The following is a 12,595-nucleotide window of genomic DNA, read 5'->3' as shown; positions in this document are numbered from 1 at the left end:
TACTCTGGCCACACAAAATTCCTGTCATTCCCTGAAAAAGCCATGTTCTCTTTCTTATCCTGACCCTCACAATGCTATGCCCTGTGTCAGGAATACTCTCCCCATCCTGTTCCACCCACCACCCTGCCTTTATCTGGCCAACCCCTAGTCACCCTTTAGGTCTCAACTCAGATGTCCCAGCCTCCAGGATGCCTTTCTTGACCTCTTAAGTCTGAGTTAGCTGCTCTTCTTCCGCTTCCCATAAGCGCCCTGTACTTCCTCTGTCATAACACATTTCACACTATATTATAATTGTCTGGTTATTTGTCTTTCTCTTCCATTAAACTGTAAGTTTAGGATAGACACATTATTGCCCACTACTGTATCCACTAGGGTCCACCACAGTGCCTGGCACACAGTAAGTGCTCCATAAATTTGTGTTGAATGGATGAATGTGTATTTTCTTTAATCTCCTGAACTCCAATGGTACTATTATGCTGTCGTGCCTTTGTCTCGTTTCAGTCTGTGATGCTTCTCTTACATAGCCAGCGGCGTTATATCTTTGAGTATGACCAATCGGATTGTCTGCTCTCAGTCACCATGCCTAGTATGGTGCGCCACAGTTTACAAACCATGCTTTCAGTGGGCTACTACCGGAACATCTACTCCCCACCAGACAGTAGCACTTCTTTTATCCAAGACTATAGTCGAGATGGCCGACTACTACAGACCCTGCAGCTGGGGACAGGGCGCAGAGTTTTATACAAGTACACCAAGCAAGCAAGGCTGTCCGAGATTCTCTATGATACCACCCAGGTCACATTAACATATGAAGAGTCTTCTGGAGTGATTAAGACAATACACCTGATGCACGATGGCTTCATTTGCACAATCAGATACAGGCAAACAGGTTTGTTGTGAAAGGGTGGTGATGTATACAACCACATCAGTCTTATGAAATTTTTGCTGGCCACAGTCTGAGATATAAGCATTAACCTATAGACATTCTTCAATTCAACCAAATTTCACTTGCATTATCAAATTATCTTCCATTGAAAATGAAAAACATAAGTGACATGAAAGCTGATTCCTTAAAAACATACAGTACATTTCTCTTTCTATGTCTCAGCTCTCAAGAAAGTTGAGTTCTAGGTACCTAGTCTAACTGTGTACCGGTCCCTACTCACCACCAAATCTTCCCAAAGATGCAGCTGCAAGATATGAGTCTCACTGAAACTAACTCAAGCCCTATATAACCTCTATAAGCCTCAGTTGATGGCAACATGTCTTTAAAAGTCAAACTTTTGATTATACTTCATCCTTTCGGTTTATAAAATGCCCAAATCCAGTTACTTGAATGCTGGAATTGGTCAAAACCTGACCCTCTGACTTTGTAGCACAGGTTAAATAAAGTATTTTTGTCAGTAATTGTTTTTAAAAAAACATGTTTATAATATCAGTTTCATCACCTCAACTACTGGATGGGTTATTACTTCTAAGGTTCCTATAGTTAAATTATTCTATAACTATAATATACAGTATTTAAAATTTTTTCATATTTGGTGACCACAACTATGAGAATATATATATCTATGAGATGAGATGCCCAGGCATTAGATATCAGAGGTCAATCTCTAATATTTTATTTTGAATGTAAAAGCATCCATACTAAAGAAAAGAACACTAGAACTTTCTGATTGTTCAGTATTGAGCGCCTAGCTTTGTTCTCATTATTTTTATTTTGATCCCTTCAGGACCTCTTATTGGGCGCCAGATTTTCAGATTCAGTGAAGAAGGCCTTGTGAATGCTCGGTTTGACTACAGCTACAACAACTTCCGCGTCACCAGCATGCAAGCTGTGATAAATGAAACCCCTTTGCCCATAGATCTGTACCGATATGTCGATGTCTCTGGTAGAACAGAGCAGTTTGGAAAATTCAGTGTAATTAATTACGATTTAAATCAGGTCATAACTACTACAGTGATGAAGCACACCAAGATCTTCAACGCCAATGGACAAGTCATTGAAGTCCAGTATGAAATCCTAAAGGCAATTGCCTACTGGATGACTATTCAATACGATAATATGGGCCGAATGGTAATATGTGATATCAGAGTAGGAGTAGATGCCAATATAACAAGATATTTCTATGAATACGATGCTGATGGGCAACTTCAAACTGTTTCTGTAAATGATAAAACCCAGTGGCGTTATAGTTATGATCTGAATGGCAACATCAACCTCTTAAGCCACGGGAATAGTGCTCGTCTTACTCCTCTCCGATATGACCTCCGAGATCGCATCACCAGACTAGGAGAAATTCAGTATAAAATGGATGAAGATGGCTTTCTGAGGCAGAGGGGAAATGACATATTCGAATATAATTCTAATGGTCTGCTGCAGAAAGCCTACAATAAGGCTTCTGGCTGGACTGTGCAGTATTACTACGATGGGCTTGGGCGACGTGTCGCCAGTAAGTCCAGCCTAGGACAGCACCTCCAGTTCTTTTATGCAGACCTTGCCAACCCCATAAGAGTTACTCATTTGTACAACCACACGAGCTCAGAGATTACATCCCTGTATTATGATCTCCAAGGTCACCTTATTGCCATGGAGCTAAGCAGTGGTGAAGAATATTACGTAGCCTGTGATAATACAGGAACCCCGCTAGCCGTGTTCAGCAGTCGAGGTCAGGTGATAAAAGAGATACTGTACACGCCTTATGGAGATATCTATCATGACACTTACCCTGACTTTCAGGTCATCATTGGTTTTCATGGAGGACTCTATGATTTCCTTACTAAATTAGTGCACCTGGGGCAAAGAGACTATGATGTTGTTGCTGGTAGATGGACGACGCCTAATCATCACATATGGAAACAGTTGAACCTCCTTCCTAAACCATTCAACCTCTACTCTTTTGAAAATAACTATCCAGTTGGCAAAATTCAAGATGTTGCAAAGTATACCACAGGTATTTAAACGGTGTAACACTTTATGCTAAGGTAAAGAGAAAACTCGTTTATCACATAACCTCAATGCCTTTGTAAATATGCTTCCTCTTCCTGCCAGCTAGCCCACAAGTTATTGTGCAGTCACTCTCTTCCTTAGTCTTCTAGAGTGAACAGAACTGTGTATGTTGGCATAAAACATGATGCTTTTGCATCCCAGTACATTTTCTCTTTGCTTTTAAGCTTTCTTTTTGTAGTTTTCACTCTTAAAAGTTTCTACAAATAATTTCATAGAAGAAAAATATCGGGATTCTGTTGCATCAAGTAAATCTAATATCACACTCTGTGTGGCCTTATTACCACTACCACATTGAGAATTTCCACACAGTAAACTGAGCTGATCTCTGTGATTATCCATGAATCAAAAGCTTTCCCTGGGGAAAGGATCATATGTTTTGGAGTGGGTGACATAAGGGGGAGTTTATCCCTAACTTACCATTGGCTAAACATATCAAAGGCAGGAGAGGCATCTTTCAAGCTTTCCACAAAAGTTGTAAAGTATGGGCTTTAAAATCTTTTTTTCTTTTAAATTTGTGTCTCACAGACATTGGAAGTTGGTTGGAGCTATTTGGTTTCCAACTACACAATGTACTACCTGGATTTCCCAAACCAGAATTAGAAAATTTGGAATTAACTTATGAGCTTCTACAGCTTCAGACAAAAACTCAAGAGTGGGATCCTGGAAAGGTTAGTATATGTTTTACCATCTCTATTTAGCTGAAAAAAACAGAAGAGCATCCAACACCATGAAACATATATTTGCTTACTTATGTTTGAGTCTTCTTGAATATTCACTTAAATGTCCATGATTAATAAGGAGGTAGAAAAAAGCTTCCATGAGGAAAGGATCAGGGAATTGGAGCTTTGGGAAAAGAAAAGACTAATGTGTGACTTGATGACTGCTGCAGAAGAAAAAAATGGAACTGAACTTTAACAATTCTAAAATGGGCTACCAAGGGCAATTATGGAGGGGGACTTCCCTGGCGGTCCAGTGGTTAAGACTTTGCCTTCCAATGCAGGGGGTGTGGGTTCGATCCCTGGTGGGGGAGCTAAGATCCCACATGCTTCATGGTCAAAACACCGAAACATAAAACAGAAGCAGTATTGTAAAAAATTCAATAAAGACTTTAAAAATGGTCCACATCAAAAAAAATCTTTAAAATAAAAAAGGGGCTATTATGGATTCTATATAGAGAAAATTGTTCACTAAGACCTAAAACATCAGATCTCCAACGGCAAAATAATTCAGGGCATAGTGCATTAAGAGCATGGGAATAACAAATTATTCTGATAAATGGGACTTCCCTGGCAGTCCGGTGGTTACGACTCTGACCTGCATTGCACGGGGCACAGGTTCAATCCCTGGTTGGGGAACTAGGATCTTGCATGCCTCATGATGCAGCCAAAAAAAAAAAATTATTCTGATAAAGAAAAAGTATAAAAATACAAACACATGGGCTTCCCTGGTGGCGCAGTGGTTGAGAGTCCGCCTGCCGATGCAGGGGACACGGGTTCATGCCCCGGTCTGGGAAGATCCAACATGCCACGGAGCGGCTGGGTCCCTGAGCCATGGCCACTGAGCCTGTGCATCCAGAGCCTGTGCTTCACAACAGGAGAGGCCACAACAGTGAGAGGCCCACGTACCGCAAAAAAAAAAAAAAAAAAAAAGGAGGCTAAACAATACACTACTTAATAATGAAGTGATCACTGAAGAAATCAGAGGAAATCAAAAAAATACCTAGAAAAAAATGACAATGGAGACACGACGACCCAAAACCTATGGGATGCAGCAAAAGCAGTTCTAAGAGGTGCAAGTGAAGCAACTGACAAAGGATTAATCTCCAAAATTACAAGCAGCTCATGCAGCTCAATAACAAAAATCAAACAACCCAATCCAAAAATGGGAAGAAGACCTAAACAGACATTTGTCCAAAGAAGATATACAGATTGCCAACAAACACATGAAAGAATGCTCAACATCATTAATCATTAGAGAAATGCAAATCAAAACTACAATGAGATATCATCTCACTGCAGTCAGAATGGCCATCATCAAAAAATCTACAAACAATCAGTGCTGGAGAGGGTGTGGAGAAAAGGGAACACTCTTGCACTGTTGGTGGGAATGTAAATTGATACAGCCACTATGGAGAACAGCATGGAGGTTCCTTAAAAAAGTAAAAATAGAACTACCATACGACCCAGCAATCCCACTACTGGGCATATACCCTGAGAAAACCATAATTCAAAAAGAGTCATGTACCAAAATGTTCACTGCAGCTCTATTTACAATAGCCAGGACATGGAAGCGACCTAAGTGTCCATCAACAGATGAATGGATAAAGAAGATGTGGCACATATATACAATGGAATGTTACTCAGCCATAAAAAGAAACGAAATTGAGATATTCGTAGTGAGGTGGATGGACCTAGAGTCTGTCATACAGAGTGAAGTAAGTCAGAAAGAGAAAAACAAATACCATATGCTAACACATATATATGGAATCTAAGAAAAAAGAAAAGGTCATGAAGAACCTAGGGGCAAGACAGGTATAAAGACACAGACCTACTAGAGAATGGACTTGAGGATATGGGGAGGGGGAAGGGTAAGCTGTGACAAAGTGAGAGAGTGGCATGGACATATATACACTACAAAACGTAAAATAGATAGCTAGTGGGAAGCAGCCGCATAGCACAGGGAGATCAGCTTGGTGCTTTGTGACCACCTAGAGGGGTGGGACAGGGAGGGGTGGGAGGGAGGGAGACGCAAGAGGGAAGAGATATGGGAACATATGTATATGTATAACTGATTCACTTTGTTACAAAGCAGAAACTAACACACCATTGTAAAGCAATTATACTCCAATAAAGATGTTAAAAAAAAACAAGAAAAAACAGTATACAGGAGTAATGAAGCAAAATAATAAATATTACAGAGAGAAAGTCTCTGGAAAAATAGGAATACCAAAACATTCAAGGTTCGGCAGATAATTCCATCACTTAATGAGGTACAAATGACAATAAGAAAGAACTTTATCTTTCAGCTGAAAGAAAGAGGAATATCTGTGTTTGCCAAAAAAGAAAATAAAAATTGGCTTTAACAAAATAAAACTGAAACTTGGGGTGAGAGGGCTTGAAATTCAAGTATAAAAATTATAAAGGAAACGAAATTCTAAATAAGTACTATAGGCTTATCCCTTTTTGTAAATACATATAACATGTAAATGCTTTTTGTAATTAAACGTCCTGAAAAAAGTTTAACAAAATTTTGAAAATTTCTGATGCCTTGCAATGGATACTTGGAGGTTCATTATTCTCTTCTATTTCTTAGTATGTTTGAAATCTGCCATAGTAAAAAGGTTTTTTTTTTTAAATCCACATAAAAAGATCCATGGACTTGCTGATTTGCCCTTGTGATTTATAAGGTCATAAGCTACTTGAAAGCAAGAATGATGCCTTATACCGTCTCTTTATACCTCACTGTGGCTAATGTATTACTCTACATCCAATAAGAAACAGCTAGTCAGTGTCCGTTGAATGGGTAAAAATAAAATGTCTTTGGGGGGAACTAGACCCACTTAAGTGCCTTTTAGCTCTGTGATTCTATGGTATCAAGTTTTAACGTATTTGCTTATGCTTAACTCTTAACTCACCAACATATCAAGAAATATATGCCAGGTGATCAAGTCACCTGTTAGTCTTTTCCAAAGCTCTGGTGAAGAGATTCCAAATGTGGCTTGTTTTTAAATCACAAACCAGCAAGTTAAAGAGAGACTGAAGCAACCTGGCAAGCCTTTGCTTTCTACAGTGACCAAGCGTATGCTAGGTGTCTAATGATTGTCTGCTGCCTTTGCTCTGTGCCTTTCTTCTTTCCTAGACCATCCTGGGTATCCAGTGTGAGCTCCAGAAACAGCTCAGGAATTTCATTTCCTTGGACCAACTTCCTATGACTCCCCGATATAATGATGGACGGTGCCTTGAAGGAGGGAAGCAACCAAGGTTTGCTGCTGTTCCTTCTGTTTTCGGCAAAGGTATAAAATTCGCCATCAAGGATGGCATAGTAACAGCCGATATTATAGGAGTAGCCAATGAAGATAGCAGGCGGCTGGCTGCCATTCTCAATAATGCTCATTACCTGGAAAACCTACATTTTACCATAGAGGGGAGGGACACGCACTACTTCATTAAGCTTGGGTCTCTGGAGGAAGACCTGGTGCTCATCGGGAACACTGGGGGGAGGCGCATTCTGGAGAATGGTGTCAATGTCACTGTGTCCCAGATGACTTCGGTGTTGAATGGGAGGACTAAACGGTTTGCAGATATCCAGCTCCAGCACGGGGCTCTGTGCTTCAACATCCGGTATGGGACAACTGTCGAAGAGGAAAAGAATCACGTGTTGGATATCGCCAGACAGCGTGCTGTGGCCCAGGCCTGGACTAAGGAGCAAAGAAGGCTGCAAGAAGGGGAAGAGGGTATCCGGGCATGGACAGAGGGGGAAAAGCAGCAGCTGCTGAGCACTGGGAGAGTACAAAGTTATGATGGGTATTTTGTTTTGTCTGTTGAGCAGTATTTAGAACTTTCTGACAGTGCCAACAATATTCACTTTATGAGACAGAGCGAAATAGGCAGGAGGTAACAAAAAAAATCTCTGCCTTTGCGTCACCAAAGACTGCCTGTTTTTAAAACATAAAATGGTTTATTGTATTGGTTTTCTAGATCAGAACTCTGTATATGTAAATATGGAGGAGAAACATATCCAACTGCCTTTCAATGTGACGGAAGATGGTATTTTAATATTGTTTGTTTAAGCTCTTCAAGAAATGACAGAGATTTTTAGTTCTTGTATGGCAGTATTCAAAATAACACAAGTAGAACTCAAACAACTAAAAACAAAAAAATTTTCAGCAAGCACCGCTTTCAATTTGTGGAACCATGCCAATGTTCAAATATAAAGAAAGAACCCAAGGTTCTCTATGTCTATTGTGACACGTGGTTTCATATTCAGCTTTTGGCAGAACTTTCGGGCTATTTGAAAGGTGGTGCAATCATATCTGAACCTTGCATTTCGAAAGACTGCCAGCTCTTTCACATGTTCCAGATCTGTTATAGGAAACTTTGAAAGAAGTGTAAAATGTCCTCGGCCACCATCTCCTAGAGTCAGGACCCATTTGCCCTTCATCCCTGATGATTCCTCCTTGCTTGTTGAAATAGATGCCATGTTGTTGTGCTGTGTTTTGGCGTGTGGTGGCTGGGTTCTGTCTACCACGCTTCCCTGTGGGTGTGGTCACCAAACCCAATTGCCACTATTTGCTCGTGTGTACATGATACCAAGGCAGCTGGCCAATGTAACTCCTCCCACCCAACTTGTTTTGACTACATTTTGTACTCAGTTGTCCAGCTGTATTAGTGTCATGAAAACATAGCTTTTATTAACCTGGGTAGGAATTTCTCATTTATATATAGGGTGTGTTTTGGTCATAGTTTCACATTCGTGATTCAGTATTTATACACTAATCCAATGGTTTTGTGCACATGAAAGGTAATTTACTACAAAGTGTGATTCTGGTACAAAAAAAAAAAATAGGCTTTCACAGGCATACATGCCTGGGATGCCGACACATTACACTCACTACTACTGCAGAAATTCATAAGAGCCAAAAACCTTTAAAAAAAAAATAGACATAGTACTAAGGTGAAAGGAAAGTACCAAAGGGAAGACCAAACCAAACATCACGGGAAGTTGCTGCCACATTGTTTCACCCCACTTAGATTTATCTTTCAAATATGCAATTCTGTATTGAACATCTCCCAGCCATAGGAAATTTAATTGAGTCCTTTCCAACCTAAAACATTTCAACTAATTATAGAGAGGCAGACTATTTTTTACTAAGATAATTTATATGGTTAGTTATTTTAGTTCTCTGTCTTTGCCCATTTATTTTTGATTTAATCATCTCTCCTGCCTAGGAAAATAGCTATTTTCCAGGAAGGGTTATTTTGTTCTACAATCATTTAAAATGCAGAAAAAGATCAGGATTAGTGTTAATATCAGCTGCAGTTTCTCAATCTGTATGAATCCTGTCATAAAAGAAGCCCCTTGGTGAGCTGGGAGTTTTGTGCCCAGTGACAAAGAGACAGTTTGTAAACTGCTGTGCAATTGTAAGTTACCACAAATGAAAATACAGGACAGCACAATGTGGCCTGTGGAAAATTCTCCTGAGCCAGCTTCAGCACTTTCATCACCAGGTCTGGACACTCACTATGTCTGAAGGAGAATTTATGATGGAATGTCGCAGTTTGGATTCTTTCCAGCCACTACCTAAATGCAGTCTGGGGTCATTGCCTTGCTTTGTGATGACAGTCTTTTTTGAAAATATGCAAAGTCAGAATCCAGGCTCACATTAAGGTTTTTAAAGAGTCTGGCTCCTAACTACACAAAGTAAAGTGAGAGAAAGGCAAGGGCCCGCTGACAGTAGGGGAGGGTGTATCCAGACATTTCATTTTCAAAACCTTCAGGTTGGGATTACACATGTATTCCAAGAGAGAGAAAGAATTCATGATGAACTCATATTGGGGTTTTTTTCCCTGAATCAGGCCTGTGTTAATGGTATAGTATTTATTCAGGAGAGGATCTAAATTACTAGCAAACTTGTTGAAAATTTGAATACCTCCACACCAGCCTAAAAATGGACCTTAAGTTCCTAGAACCTCTGATGTTCTTTTAAATCAATGGGAAAGTAACTTACGAACTGTACATAAAGAGTGCATTCATAAATGTGATGATGTATTTTATCACTAATCCAAGATGTCAATATTAGAGTCTATTTTGCTTATACTTTAAGCAATTATACTTTTTTGCAATTCACTGATGATGTATCATTTTCAAACTGCTTTAAATATCCATTAGAAACAAGTATTTGAAGCTTTTACTTAATAGTAATTACCATGAACTGTGCATTTCTAGTTTGAAATACATATTTAATTTGTGCCTTTAGTTTCTTAAAGTTATATTTGTATTATATTCAGAAAATGCACTTTTTATCACTTAGAGCTGTGGTTTTAATACTGCCTTGAACTATTACTGTTCTCTTTACCACTTCCAAAGTTTTTTAGGAGGAAAGAGAAAAAAACCCAAAAGGTTAGCACTAATGAGTAGTAAATCTAAGAGAAACATTTTGGCATTTCTTAATAAGAACATGGAGATATTGAGTACATCACTTCCTATTCATGTGAATACAAAGGATGCCTTTATTGACTTGTAGTTCTGAAGTTTAAATTAATGAAAGAACAATTCATTTGTATTTCTTGATGAAAGTAAAAGCATTTTAAAGAGAAATATATGAATTTCTCATACCCAGAAGACAGGTGGCTGACACTACACAGCCACACACCATTCAAGTAAGTTCAAGTGAGAGCACAGCAGTCGGGCTCTCCTATGAAGAATATTCTGGGCCGGAGGCAGGGAATACTCCATGGTTGTTTCTTTTTCCTAGTTAGGCCCATTTTATTTGTGCTTTTTTTGTTTTATTTTGTTTTGACTCTTGCACTACAGTCTAGAGATCCAAATGAGCTGAAAAGTTCACAGTTGAACAGACATTTAAATATATTTATTTTTAGTTGTCATTCTAATCATTACTGATTAGAAGCATGATTCCTGAAGGAAAGGGATATAAAGCCCAATTCATACTAATTTTTAGTAAAACACTCACCATATAAATAGGCATATGTTTTATTTTTAACCCAACAAAATAATGTATAAAATAAGCGTGTCCTTTACTGTCAATTTATCTAGAAGATCTATAATATATAGACTATATATATAATATAATATATACAACATAGCCAAATGTATGAAAACTTAACGATGTATAATTTGGAATTCACATGCTATGTAGAGAGGTATACAATTAATTCTAATTTTTGTAAGATTGTTCTTTTTCATTACTATTGACACAGTTTCAAGCATCCTATCATGTTGTTTCTACTTTTTTTCCTCTCTTTCCTTTTTTTAAAAAAATTTTTAACCAGACCAGGCCCTACTGTAATAGCACCTAAGAGAGTCAGGGCAAAGTTTTTGCATTTATAAAGATATGTTCCTGTAAGGGCAACTGTAATGGAGTTCAGTGGTAATGGAAGCAAAAGTACAGTAATCAAGTATTGAAAGGAACTTTTGGAGAGACTGGAGAGTATTATAGCTTGTGGAAAAACAGAAGGCTACAGGTTGGATGCAACGTTCTTGTGTTCTTAGAGGAACTCACGTACACATAGCTGACCTGACTAGTACTTCAGATCTCAGACTGCTCTTCCACAGCCTTCTGTAAGGTTCTTTATTCTGCAAAAAAAACAAAAAAACAAAAAAAGCAAAAAAACAAAACAAAGAAAAAAACCAGAAAATAACAAACAACAACAAAAAAGAATTCAACCACAAAATAGTGACTGTTTCAGTGTGTCCTTCACGTGAAAGCTATTAAGGACCAAATATACTACTGTGTGTAAGAAGAAATTACTTCCTAAACAGTAACTGAAAATAGTTAGAGTTAAACTTGCTGTGGATTTTGTCTTGGCAGTTGTCATCTTACATTATTTGTCAAAGGAAATGTGTTTGGCAGTTAAAAAAATCTTTCCTTAGAGTTAGTGGTGGACTTTAACCTCTTAAATAAATGTTAGTATATCAGATTGTGTCCTTGAAAATATTTTACTTGTATGATTCATGACAATGTCTAAATCTTTACTATTCTTCTGGCAAAAGCATCAGTAAGAAAGAAGGTGAAAAAGAGAAGTATAGCCTTTACGTCAGAAAAATGTTCTTTTTAGCTGCTTACTTTCTCATGAGAAGTAAAGATGTTTACAGTGTATGCCAAGATTTTCAGTTTCTATATAACAACAGTTAGAGGTTCTAATCATACAGGAAATTGTGTTATAATGGCCTGAGCCATGTTGCTAGGAAACAATAGGTTCCAGTTTTGTATTCCTGCTCTCAATCCTGTGCTGAAAAGTGACTGGATACTGTACAGGTTCATGTTCTCTGGCTGCAGTTAAATGGTCTTTTGCATTTTGCTCTGGCTTTCAGGCCAGAAGCATGCATTTTTCTACAAGAGCATCACAACATGCTGTAAATATTTAAAGTTAAACATTATGTGTCGATATTTGAAAGAAAAAAGTACTTTGAATATTTCATTTTTAAAAAATAAAATTGCAAATGAACACTGTGTCCCATTTTATTCATGCGCCAAACTGCATTTTCAAGTCAGTCTGGTCACCTGAGATTTGAAAAGTGGCTCCCTAAAAGGGAGCAATAAAACCACATCACCTTGAAAATATAGGTGCAGAAGTCAAAAAGGCACTAATCCTAAGCAGACGCCTCTTCACTTTTAGTTTTCATACATATAGGATCTCTGACACAAATGACCATTTAATAAAAATAAAAAAAGAGTAGCTGTTTGTTTCAAGTTTAAATGCCTCTAGGCTAGGACTCATAAAGGTTCTCTCTCCTGCTGATGCCTTTCTGGGCAATAGAAAGAAAATTAAGAATTGAAAAACAGGGGTGGGAGGGAGCTAGGAGAGCAGGGCAACCCAACGCATTGGCAAAGAATGAATGGGGCAG

General features: G+C 38.4%; 1 protein-coding gene across 3 annotated transcripts in view; it reads left to right on the top strand.

The window, feature by feature from the left end:
- TENM1 (teneurin transmembrane protein 1) overlaps positions 1 to 8,572 on the top strand; it is a 569,984-nt gene extending 561,412 nt beyond the window's left edge. For all 3 annotated transcript variants that reach the window (XM_029240586.1, XM_029240585.1, XM_029240587.1), the window contains 4 exons: positions 502 to 889; positions 1,734 to 2,954; positions 3,536 to 3,678; positions 6,869 to 8,572. In XM_029240586.1, coding sequence (XP_029096419.1) covers positions 502 to 889; positions 1,734 to 2,954; positions 3,536 to 3,678; positions 6,869 to 7,627 — 2,511 coding nt within the window. In that variant the 3' untranslated portion in view covers positions 7,628 to 8,572. The remainder of the gene's footprint in view (positions 1 to 501; positions 890 to 1,733; positions 2,955 to 3,535; positions 3,679 to 6,868) is intronic.
- The last annotated feature ends 4,023 nt before the right edge of the window (positions 8,573 to 12,595 follow it).

The sequence above is a fragment of the Monodon monoceros genome, unplaced genomic scaffold (assembly GCF_005190385.1).
Source record: "Monodon monoceros isolate NGI ecotype Baffin Bay Population unplaced genomic scaffold, NGI_Narwhal_1 Super_Scaffold_22, whole genome shotgun sequence".
Classification (NCBI taxonomy): Eukaryota; Metazoa; Chordata; class Mammalia; order Artiodactyla; family Monodontidae; genus Monodon; species Monodon monoceros.
Note: the sequence above shows the minus strand (reverse complement) of the source record. Positions and strands in the feature narration are given on the sequence as shown.